We start from the raw sequence: 12,349 nt of genomic DNA, 5'->3' as shown, positions 1-12,349 counted from the left end.
CTGGATGTGGAGAACCCCAGTCATCACCAGTGGGCTTACTGTTTCCGACTCGGCTGCCGCAGGGCTTTAGGTGTCTAACATCACATCACTGGGTTCCACATCTTTGAAGCAATGGTGAAGTACAATAACTGAGAAACATGCCTCAGGCCACAATCACATATAAACAGTGTTAAAAGCAGTTACAATTAATTCCAATTAGCCCATGCTGTAGTCATACAGTATGTGTTTCCATTCTATTTTCTATAATTAAGCTAGTACAGTGCAATCTTTTGTACTTGTTACATTGTTAAATCATGGGAAACGTGTGCAAAGCCTAAGAATGTGGATGAGAAATCTACAGTATCATGACGTTTAAAGTCAGTAATCCTACTGATACAGAGTTTGTATGGTGTGCCTAAAGACGAAAAAAGTGAACAATCGGTATAATAATAGGACTATGGGCCTGATTCAGACCTGATCGCAGGGCTGCTTATTTTAGAGAATGGACAAAACCATGTGCACTGCAGAGGGGGCAGATGTAACATGTGCAGAGAGAGTTAGATTTGGGTGAGTTATTTTGTTTCTGTGCAGGGTAAATACTGGCTGCATTATTCTTACACTGCAATTTAGATTTCAGTTTGATCACACCCCACCCAAATCTAACTCTCTCTGCACATCTGCCCCACCTGCAGGTCTGAATCAGGCCCTATGCTGCAGATTTGATGGATTTTTAATTGGGAGAAGTTTTAATTATCAGTAAGATTTATGGTATTTGCTTGCTGTTTTTGTGTTCAATTGTGTAACATCAAAAAGCAAATACAATATGAAGATTGATACAGGGCTCTAGTGTAGTTTCGGGTACAGCCAATAAGAGCTGGTAAGTGACGAATGTGCGTTAGCCAGCGCTATTTGACACTTACAATGAACCTTGAGATGCATGAAAGCAGGTAACAGAGAAAAGCAGTTTTCTCTATGTAATATGCAAACATCTATTGATTCCTCCATAGCAATTTTTGTGGCACATCAGTACTAGCGTGATGCATTGTGGGTCTTGCACGCATCACTCTGACAGCCAAGATGTTAATACATCTAGTAGTTTTTGCTTTGCTTAGATAAAAGACGATGCAGGAATAGCTAAATCAACACTAAACTATTAAGTACAGCTATAGTACAGCTCCCCCTAAAGGCCAGATGCTGAGTTGCACATTGTGAATATGATTCCGCAGACTAAGAACGATCAGTATGAAAATGTGATTGTGCAGCTGTCAGTGGCGTACCTACTGTAAGGCAGCCCTAGCTGCCACTTGGGGGAGCAAGCGGCAGTGGGGTCTGTGTGGTCGCCGGCACCTGCTCGATGCACTGACATGCTGCTGCCTGCCGCTGCCCACTGGCTGAGCACTAAAGGCTAGTCAGCCGCAGCCCAGGTGAGGCCATGACAGAGACGCCAAATTCCCACCACTGATTCGATTGACTGTACACAGAGCAGGCTATTGGCAACTGTGTACAGGATGGGCGGGCGGATGGGTGTGCTGGGGCGGCCTGGGATGTGTTGGAGCCATGGGAAGCAGCAGTGTCTGCTAGTCTCTCTGCCTTCTCTGTCTTCTGCTTCGGCTTCTCCTTTATGTGTGTGATATCATTGCTTCACACGCTGGGGAAACACACTGGAGAGGAGCCCGGGGGATGGGGGGTGCCACAAACTTTTTTGGCAGGGGGGAGAAAAATTTATAGTTACGCCACGGCACTACTCTGTGTATGCAATGCCCCAGCAGTTCTGTCTACATACTCTGCAGTCATCACTATCATCTGCATTATACCCACCCTTTGCAGGCTCCATACATGACTCAGAGTAGTGAGGAACTTTGGCAACACAGTGAAACACACATCCAAGTTCATGGTTACACTTTAAGATGGCCCTGCATATGCATGCTGTATTATGCAAATTAATACCTCGATCCATCCACATTATGGAGCTAATTGTAACTCAAAATAAGTTCTGACATATGATATGTGGCACTGGTATACAGTAGCGTAACACAGTAAAACGCCTCCAAACATTTTATATTGGTGGGAACTGTCAGTGCCAGATGTACTAAGCTTGAAAAGTGATAAAATGGAGAGTGATAAACAGACAGCCAATCAGCTCCTACCTGCCATGTCACAGGCTGTGTGTGACAAAATGACAGGTAGGAGCTGATTGGTTGGAGGTTTATCACACTCCATTTTATCACTTTTGAAGGCTTTAACTTACCTAACATAATAAAAGATGTCAAAAATGATAAACTGCCCTGATCCATGGGAGAACATTAGAACTTCCACTTCATATACTGCAGTGCTACCTCTGGTTCAGTTACTTTGCTATGATTTTCCTGTCCTGTGATCTCATCTAAGTAAAAGTTAAACTGTCTGAAAGGTTAAAAACTAGAAGCTTCGATTACTTAAAAGTAATTATGGTGTCAGATTTAGAAGTGTACAGTGGAACATTAAATCGCATGTGCAGAACACTTAGCCTTGTATCATTTACTCAGAGGAGAAATGTCGGACTTTAATGTTATATTCACCTGTTTATCCATTAACTACTGTATCAGAACACCACCAATACTGTGCATGAAATCATTTTATATCGTCACAAAGAACCAAAGGAAAATAAAATAGAAACAACATTATGGTATAATTAGAAAAGATGTACATATCGGCATGCAGAACTATTTTGCTTACACATAGGTGTTGCGGTGGGTGCCGGACGGCTCCCCGACAGTCAGGATTCCGACAGTCATTACTCCGGCGTCAGAATCCCGACTGCTCCATTGTGGGGGTCCACGACCCCCATAGAGGGAGAATAAACGCCACCGTGCCCGCAAGGGGCTTCATTGCGCTCCCCCCGCTATGCAGTCGGGATTCCGACGTCTGAGTAATGACTTTCAGAATCCCGACTGTCGGTCAATTATACCACACCCGTTGCGGTAGACTGCATGTGAACACAGTTCTGACATGCCTTATGGCCAAGGTGTACACATCAGTGGCGCAGGCAGCATTCGCAGAAAAGCAATGTTCCATGCTGGATTGTGAATGTACAGTAGCTGCAGTGTCAGTGTGTGCCTGTGTCATAGTTCTGCAGGAGACTCCCTGAAATAACAGTTCTCCCTCATTAGTCTAGCAATCTCCCTCATTACACCTAGCAAGTATGGCCTATATGTGTATTCACTCACAGGATCATACTGTTCTAGTTCTGCACCTTGGTGCACAATAACAATATACTACAAAGCAAGAATACGTTCATATCAGAGATGTCTACTAGGCCCATACACACTAGAAGATTATCTTTCCAATCTGGCTGGTTGGAATGAAAATCTGGAAATTTTTGGGAACAGATTACAATCAGCCATTTGCTCCCAAAAGCTGGAAAATGGACAAAAGCAGTCATCTGCATAAATTGATTTAACCAATTTAACTGATAAAGTGGATGGTGATAACTAGAGACAGGATTATATGCATTTGCATATTTGCATATGCATTTGCATATTTTGCCCATTCTCACTGCTTATCGCATATTTTACCTAAAATCTAGTGATGGTGCATATTTTAGGCCCTGCCCGCTTTCCACCCGTGAGTCACAGCACTGCTTTGCCCTGCTGCTGCTGGCCAGGTAGTGGTAGAGTGTGCAGGCTGGGGCAATATGTGCACAGTGTGGGGAACCTTGGATGTACGCTATGTCTGACACTGCTCTAGGCTGCGAATCCATGTTTATAAAAGTCAGTCGGGGCGGAGGCCATTACGAAGCTCCTGAACCTTTGCCTGCCCCTGGCCTGGGACTTTACACCAAGAGACAGACTTCTGCAGCAGAGGAGGTGGGCAGAACGGTTGTGACATCACACGGCGTGGAGGAAATGCCATGTCACAGTGAGTATGCGGCGCAGGGAGGAAGCCTTCCACTGCGCCGTCCTCACACGCTATGCTGACATTTGATGAATCGGCGCTGGAGACGAGGGTCCGTGTAGTTGATGCAAGAAGAGCTTTGGACGCTGCAGTCTGCTGTAGCAGCCAGGAAGAAAAAAAAAATCCTGTGTACAGCACTAGACACCTGCAGATGCTGTGGGACTATTTTTGAGGTTTATTTGCAACTAATTTTATGCTGATTTTTAAATAAATAAGTTAAAAATTACTTTTTTTATCATTTGTATGTAGCATATTTTAACACTTTTCATGCATATTTTAAGTATTTTTCATGCATATTTGCATGCATATTTCAAGCTTTTTATGGTGCATATAATCCTGTCTCTAGTGATAACACACCAGCCAATCAGCTGTGCCTGAAAAATGACAGTAGTTGATTGGCTGGTACGTTATCCCCTTCCACATTATCACCACCTTATCACTTTACAAGTCTTAATACAACTGCCCCTCAGTCTTCTCCTCGACCATGCCAACTCAACACATTTTCTACAGTAAATTACATCCGCATGACTAACTGAACAGTAGGGGGTCCCGGTATTTTTGCAAACAACACCGGGCTCCAACAGTCAGCAGTGTAATGTTACTGCCGGAAGACACTTTTTAATTAAAGGTCCCCTGGCCCTCACATTCTCACTGTGACTGGTCAGCCCTGGAGAACCACAAGTCCCTGCATGCAGGGCACATCTTGACCAATACTTAAAGAAACAGAAAGACACCCTGTAAAGTAAAGCTTTAATAACATACATACATGCATGCATGCATACACCTAGGTCATAAAGTGGTCATCCAGTGGTGGGGGAACTCATTTCTCTATGCCACCTAATTACACCCCCACCCCTCCACCCCTCCCATTAGTCAGAGACAGGGCCAGTGGTAGGGTGTTCGGCACCCCCCTGCAAACTAGAATGCTTTTCTGTGACAATTACAGTGCAGGGCCAATGTGGAGGTTAAAATCTTCCACCTCATCATTAGAGGTGGTGGAACTCAGTTCCACCCTGTTCCCCCTCACTTTAACCCCTGCATACACCATATATACTTACTCAACTAGCCCCCCCCCCCCCCCCCCCCCCCCGTATCTCGGTCCTTTTGTCCAGGAGAAATCCGAAAATGGACCTGTAAAAAAATTATATACTCACCTAGTCGAGTATAGGTCACGTCCTCTTTTTCATGCAGGCAATCCAGGGGTTAAACATAAAAGACAGCGAGTCTCAATCCATATGCACTGAGGAGCCACATGCGGCTCCTCCCTGAGAACAAGGGGAATCCCAGTGAGGTCCCTCCATGACATGTGCGATTTGGTGCAATTCTTTAGCTCACTAAAACTTCACACCCTATAACAGTGGTTCCCAACCCTGGTCCTCAAGTACCCCCAACAGTACACCTTTTCCAAGTCTCCATAGAGAATCACAAGTGAAATAATTAGCTCCACCTGTGGATGTTTTAAAATGTGTCAGTGAACAATGGGGCAGATGTATTAAGCTTTAACAAGAGATAAATGCAAGGGTGATAAGGAGAGATAACTGTCCAGCCAATCACCTGCTAACTGCCATGTTACAGCCTGTGTTTGAAAAAAGTCAGTAAGGAGCTGATTGGCTGGACGTTTATCTCTCCTTATCACCCTTGCATTTATCTCTTGTTAAGGCTTAATACATCTGCCCCAATGAGTGCACCTGTGCACCTGCAGAGTGACCTGGAAAATGTGCACTGTTGGGGGTACAGGTTTGGTAACCACTGCCCTATAACATTTGACCCATCATATTATGTTTTTTCCTTGATTAGTGGCTTACGTAAGTGACATTTTCACTATCTTGCTTGTTTTTTGATCCTTATTTATGCATTAATATCGATCTAGTCTTAAAATACAATATTATGACATACAGTACAAGAAATGTTATTTACTTTGGTAATTATTAGTTAGAGAATAGCTATATTAAACATAACTTTGGGTTGATTTGTTTACTAGTAATACTGAACTGAACATTCAATACTGTTTCTCATCTATTTTTGTACAAATGTTTATTGATGACACACGGAAACAGACAAACTCCCCTGTAACAAAAGTAGTTGTGAGACTCACATAAACTTCTTATCTACAGACAAAACACCCAATACACAGCAGAACTGTAATAACCCTTTCTTCTGCGCATTCCGAAGCTCAAGGAGGAAATTCATATCTTGCCGGTTTGCCACTTGGCATCATCGCGATGCCCATTTGCGCACATTGGCATTTATTATAGTGAGGAATCTTCACTCATTTTCTTGGTTGCTTGGATTGGGTATTGAATGATAAATAGGTCCTCAGAGGCAGAAATGGCACACATATATTTGTATCACTTGTAAAGGATAAATAATATTAGGACAGGAGGGAGCTATTTACAGACAGTTATTCTGAGTTAACTCAGCCAGGGTCCATCTTATATGGTAATTCTATGATATAGTTTGTGCTTGGCATTTCTTTGGCTTCGGTGGTATAATTTATAATAGCCTTTACTTAATAAGAAAGTTTGGGATATTATTTCGAGTTCTCTACGTACTGCAGCCAGTTAGCTATTACTAGCGAGAAATATATGATGTATGAAGTGTCCTTGGAAGATGCATTTGTGTTTAGAAATAAGCTCATGTACGGCATTGGACTAGATAGTTACCATTATGAAGCCCTTTACCAGCTGCAATGCTCATTCTGTCCTTGCCAAATATGTGGCTATATTATAAATATGTGTCTAAGGGTCGTCTGTTATATCACTCTGGCCTTAACACTGCTGGCTAAGGAACTTCAGAGCTTCTGTTTTCAATAAAATAAGTCAACTCGCTCTTTTTCTGTACGCAGATGAAATTTATTACTGTAGCTTTTTTGGAGAAAGTGACATGTTTAGATCTTTTGTTGGCTTACATTTAGTATTGGAAGATTGAGACGTGTTTACTTCAGCTATACATAAGCTTGATATGACATATAAATTATGTTTCCTATGTTTGGCAGAATCATGGTCACGCAACCCAGTCTGAGACATTACGTGATATTTATGTTTGCATAGCTTTTGCTTGATGAACCAATTGGTACATTTTATTTGTGTCAATGTGATTTTTATTTTTTAGGTATGTGCTTTGCATTTTATCATATAGTCACACGGTGTTATGCTTTTCTGGCAGTTTTACTGCCCAGATGTCTTCAATTCCAGTTTTAGTGATTGGAACAAATGTTGAAAAGAGACTTCACAGAGGTTCTAATAGCAGACTGTGCAATGGAAATCAGAGTTACCAGTGATTGATTACCCATATAAGATGTCTAACACATTCACTCATTCGTCGATATATAATAAGTAATGAAGGCAGTGTCCATAAACGTTGTCTACACAAAATATGCAGCAGTCACCATGCTATGGTCATGGGTACTACAGTACTGCAAGTAAAATCATCTAGCACCCAACTCATTGTGCATTTTCATACACCAATAAGTAGTTTGTATGGGGACTGTACGTGGAGTTTATGTACCCAGTCATTACATTTTCTTTCTTCTCTTTATTCTCATCAAAGCTGCTTTCAAGGAAATATGTCCAGGTGGAATGGGCTATACAGTTCCAGTGCTCCGGGTTCCTCTTCCTCCTAGGACCTATACTGTGCAACCACCAATCAGAACAACACTTCAGCCGCTCGTAGCAAAAGAAGAACCCATAGAAGCCTTATCAGTTTCACAAAAAAATGACCCAGGTATGATTTTTGGGGGGTTATGCTGTCTTATCATACAGTAGTATAGTTGTTCAAATTTTATTTAAAAAAAAAATGTGTGTAAATATATAGATAAAATCTTTATTGTGTGGTGTGGAATTTTGTCTGTACATCTCCTTTGTCTTACTTACTTGTTGCGCCCAGTTGTGATGTTTTTACACCCACAAATAACCCAGGTCTGACCTGGGTTAACTCGGGTCTCTGTGCCGTGTCATTTGGAAAAACCTGGGCCCAGCAACCCGGCATTCCAACACAGGTTAAAAGAAGGGTTTTGCCCGAGTTGGCAACCCGGGTTGCTGAGTAGCTGAGGAAAGCTTCACCTCGCAAATGCTGTGTCCAAATCCCGTGTGCGACCCACTGTTTGCGATGTGAAAGGGGTAACAGTAATATCTCTGAAAGATGTTCATATATTTGGCTGTAATGAATCGCATCTCTTCTAAAACTGAAATCTGTAACACCTGCCATTTAGGTCATCTCGAATGTTGTTTACATGTACATATGTTAAGTAGTCTTGTTTTAAATCTGAACAAACACTAAACTGTGTCTCACTCTTGTCCAGTACTCATCATGTAATTATAAATAGGTTACTTGAAACCAAAATCTGATCTAGTGAATTCTGATTCTTAATTATTACAGGTCGAGTATCCCTTATCCGAAATGCTTGGGACCACAAACATTTTGGATAAGGGATATTTACGGTTTTCGGAATAATTTAGATTTTTTAATACTTACCTCGTCCCCTGGTGGTGCCCCAATGGTTCCACAACGTCCACAGTGTCCCCCGGCATCACCGGGGTGCCCGCACACTCACGCAATGCACTCCTGGGACTGCTGAAGATGCTGAACACGATCCTGAAAGCCGCCGTGGACATCAGGGGACTTGGTAAGTATGAGAAAAGGAGCAGGGGACAAGCAAAAAAAATCTAAAATATTCTAAAAAACAAACGGTTTTTGTAATATTTCGGATAAGAGATCTACGGATATAGGAGACTCGACCTGTAATGTGATATAGCATCAATTAGGCAATGTGTATTATGTTTTATAGGCAACATTTCATGTATGTAGATGCTTGAACCAGTTCTGTTTATATATAATGTTTGCTTTCTTAAACTTGTTAATACACAAAGTATGTGTCATTTGTTGATTCAAGTTGATTGTGCTTTCTTTTTTGTTGCCTAGAGGGTATATATATAATTTAAACTTCCACCCTCTTTTTTTGTTACAGATGCAGCCAGAACCTCAGATCAGGTACAGGCATCACATGTAATCTAGTGTAGTAAAATGCACACAATTCTCTTTTTAGTCTGTGTAGGGATCTTTATGAATTTATTAGCTTATATTAAATACTATTTTGTATTTTTGTGGGGGTTGTTATATATTTTTTCTAATTTTACAAATGTTTATTCAATATATTTGCTGAATGGAGTTTACCATAATATTGTGTGAAATATTTTACAAAACTACACAAGAGGGACTAATTTGAAGTTGATCTTATATTATCAGTATACAGTATAAGGCAGGACCCTCACCATTCACCACTTTACTTTTAGGAAGTTGTAGCACCTGAAGATCGACATCAAGTGGATCGCGAACAGCCTCAACTGACGCCTGGAATCACAACAATAAATTTAGATTCCCAATATCCAGGTAAAAGTGAAATGTGACTTCTTAGTGACTACAAAACTGTTAACTAGTACAACAACTATTTAACTAGTAGTCTTGTGCAGGACATATAAAGCTGCAATTGGTCCCCATTCACTGCAGCCACTGTTGTCCAGGGTTTTGATAGGCAGGTGGAATGGATAAGTCACATGTTATTTGTCTGCTGATGACTGTGCATGTGAGTGCACTCATCACTGACAGGAATTTTTTTCTAGACTGGTTAATTTTTATTGTATATTGGTCAGTAGATTTGGTCCTTGTTGTGCAAATTATATTCTATTTTTAGAGGATTTTTTTTAAATTAAATTATTTCCCTCTACTAAAAATATGTGGCCCTCAGTGAAGAATAAAACCTGAAGCATTTGTTATATGTTCTTTAGAAATTCAGATAATCTCACATTCTTAATATATTACACTTTCCAGTGATAAAGGATATCTCAAGTAAGCGTACTGTATCTTACCTGTTGTCTGTTATCCTACTCTTGATTCTATGCCGTTGGTTTGATTTTTGTTTTTAAATACCGGAACTATGGATGGCTATTGATCAGTTACAAGGGGAACTAATGCTCCATTATTATGTCCAACATGTGATTTGATTGTTCTTGGGCAATGTGAAGGTCGACAGTCAAAAGTTCGACATGAGTTTTTCAAATTGTTTAGAGCCGACTTGTGCAGACAGGCGGTATTTCATGCCCTACCATCCACTACAGTGTAGTTTGAGAATATAATAGTGTGCCCAAAGTATGGCGAGTACAGACTGCCATGCGACGGGACGTGGTACACTTAAGGCCCATACACACTAGATGATTTTCAGCTGAAAATCGCAAATTTTGGCCGTTTTGAGCGATTTTTAAGCTGAAAATCGCCCAGTGTGTATGGGCCACCAACGGTAGACTAGCGATGATGTGCGCTCCCACATCATCGCTAGCAAAGTCTCCCATCTGCTGGTTTTACCGGCATGCCAGCGATGATGGCTGGTTTATAAGCCATCATCGCAGTGCCGAGTAGTCCTGGCTTACTCGATGCTGCGCACAGGGGGAAAGTCATTTGATGGTGAATGGTTTCTCCCTAAATTCACGGCTGCAAATTAAATTGCAGCTGTGCACATGGGAAGGATTTTGCCTTGGGTGGGGTGGCGTTTACCTGATTGCTGAGCCCAGCAATCAGGTAAACGCCACCCCACCCTGGGCAAAATCCTTCCCAGTGGTGGCGGTAAAGTATACAGTGCTGGCCATACGTTACCGCCTCATATTTTATTAATAGACATTGGTGGGCAGGGGTACCAGTAATATATACATTGCTGGCCCGTACCAGAAATGTATATATTACCGGCTAATCAATAGACATGGTGGCCAGCTGTATTTCTGTGCTGCTGCAGGCAGGGCAGCCGGAGCCGCCGAAGACTGGGAAGCTGGAGGGGGCTTCTGTGGGTGACTGATAGACCAGACGGCGGATGGCTTTTTCTCCCTGCTCCGTGAATTTACAGAGCAGGGGGAGGGAGAAAGGGAGCGGGAGCTGCCGTGCCAACGGGGGACCTGGAGCTGCTGCGGATGGGACTATACGAGCAGGGGGAGCTGGGGAGAGAGCTAGCCCAGCAATCAGTTCTGAATCAGAACAGAAATGCACAGAATAAAATGACCCCTGCTCCCACCCTTGGAATTCAAACCCCGCCCATTATGTAAATAGCCTTTTATATGAAGAATTCTTTCACCTCCTGAAAATCTGTTGCCCTTTGGGAAAATAGCTCAGTGTGTACGCACTACTTTGGTGAGAGATATATCTATCAGAGATTTTGAAATGAAAATCTTCTAGTGTGTATGGGCCGTTAGACTATTTCAATTTGGGACACAAAAGTGAAAAACTCACGTTTTACCTTTTGACTGTTGACCTTCCCATTGGCCCATGTCGACCTAATTCTTGTGTTGACCTTCTGACCCTGTTGACCTTAGCCATGTCAACATATTTCAGGTGTCAGCCTAAGCCCTGCCGACCTTCAGTCGTCGACCGAATAAATGTTGACCTTTAAACATCCACCCTCTGACCTATACTCATTTAGATAGGTGACCAGATTTAGTACAGATTATGATCAGTTCACCACATAATGCCTCAGCAAACATACATCAGTTATACAGAGGTTAAAAGATTCTTTAATATTAATTTGATAAAATAAATAGTATAAGAAGAGAACAAAGGAAGAGAATAGCTTCAACGTCCTTTGTTTACAGCTGAAATACACTGACATAGCCAGACTATAACCTTTCGGTGTTTGTATCACAGCCCCGTCATATTGATCTAGACAGAAGGTATATTCAAGTATATTCTATAAAATGATAGGTAGAAGTAGAGGTGGATTTTCCACAAGGCAACCTACGCTCCTGTCTAGGGCCCAGCAGGTCTCAAGGGGTCCTATAAAGATATCCTGGCCATCCAAAACATTCCAAGAAGAGCATTGCGAGACTACGATGTGATGTCATGACATCACATGGCCCTGGCCACACTACCAAATTATTTTTGATAGGATAAAAAATATTTGGACACACGTAATGGTTTCATCCACTGTACATGGGCAGTCAGGTTATGATAGATATGACTACAGTTATTTCATCCACTGTACATGGGCAGTCAGTTTATGATAGATATGACTACAGTTATTTCATCCACTGTACATGGGCAGTCAGTTTATGATAGATATGACTACAGGTATTTCATCCACTGTATATGGGCAGTCAGGTTAGGATAGATATGACTACAGGTATTTCATCCACTGTACATGGGCAGTTAGTTTATGATAGATATGACTACAGGTATTTCATCCACTGTATATGGGCAGTCAGGTTAGGATAGATATGACTACAGGTATTTCATCCACTGTACATGGGCAGTTAGTTTATGATAGATATGACTACAGGTATTTCATCCACTGTATATGGGCAGTCAGGTTAGGATAGATGTGACACAGGTAGTAAGCCTACTTCCAAAAGACCTAGAGCCTGATTCAGATTTGTACGCAATGCGTTGAGCATATATTGCTGGC

General features: G+C 41.9%; 1 protein-coding gene across 3 annotated transcripts in view; it reads left to right on the top strand.

The window, feature by feature from the left end:
• The window catches only part of LTBP1 (latent transforming growth factor beta binding protein 1), a 350,064-nt gene that overhangs the window by 239,849 nt on the left and 97,866 nt on the right, over positions 1-12,349 (top strand). For all 3 annotated transcript variants that reach the window (XM_083176114.1, XM_083176113.1, XM_083176112.1), the window contains 3 exons: positions 7,462-7,635; positions 8,879-8,901; positions 9,204-9,300. In XM_083176114.1, coding sequence (XP_083032240.1) covers positions 7,462-7,635; positions 8,879-8,901; positions 9,204-9,300 — 294 coding nt within the window. The remainder of the gene's footprint in view (positions 1-7,461; positions 7,636-8,878; positions 8,902-9,203; positions 9,301-12,349) is intronic.

Source organism: Crinia signifera, chromosome 3 (genome assembly GCF_055691185.1).
Source record: "Crinia signifera chromosome 3, ASM5569118v1, whole genome shotgun sequence".
NCBI classification, from domain to species: Eukaryota; Metazoa; Chordata; class Amphibia; order Anura; family Myobatrachidae; genus Crinia; species Crinia signifera.
This window is presented reverse-complemented; position numbering and strand designations above follow the sequence as displayed.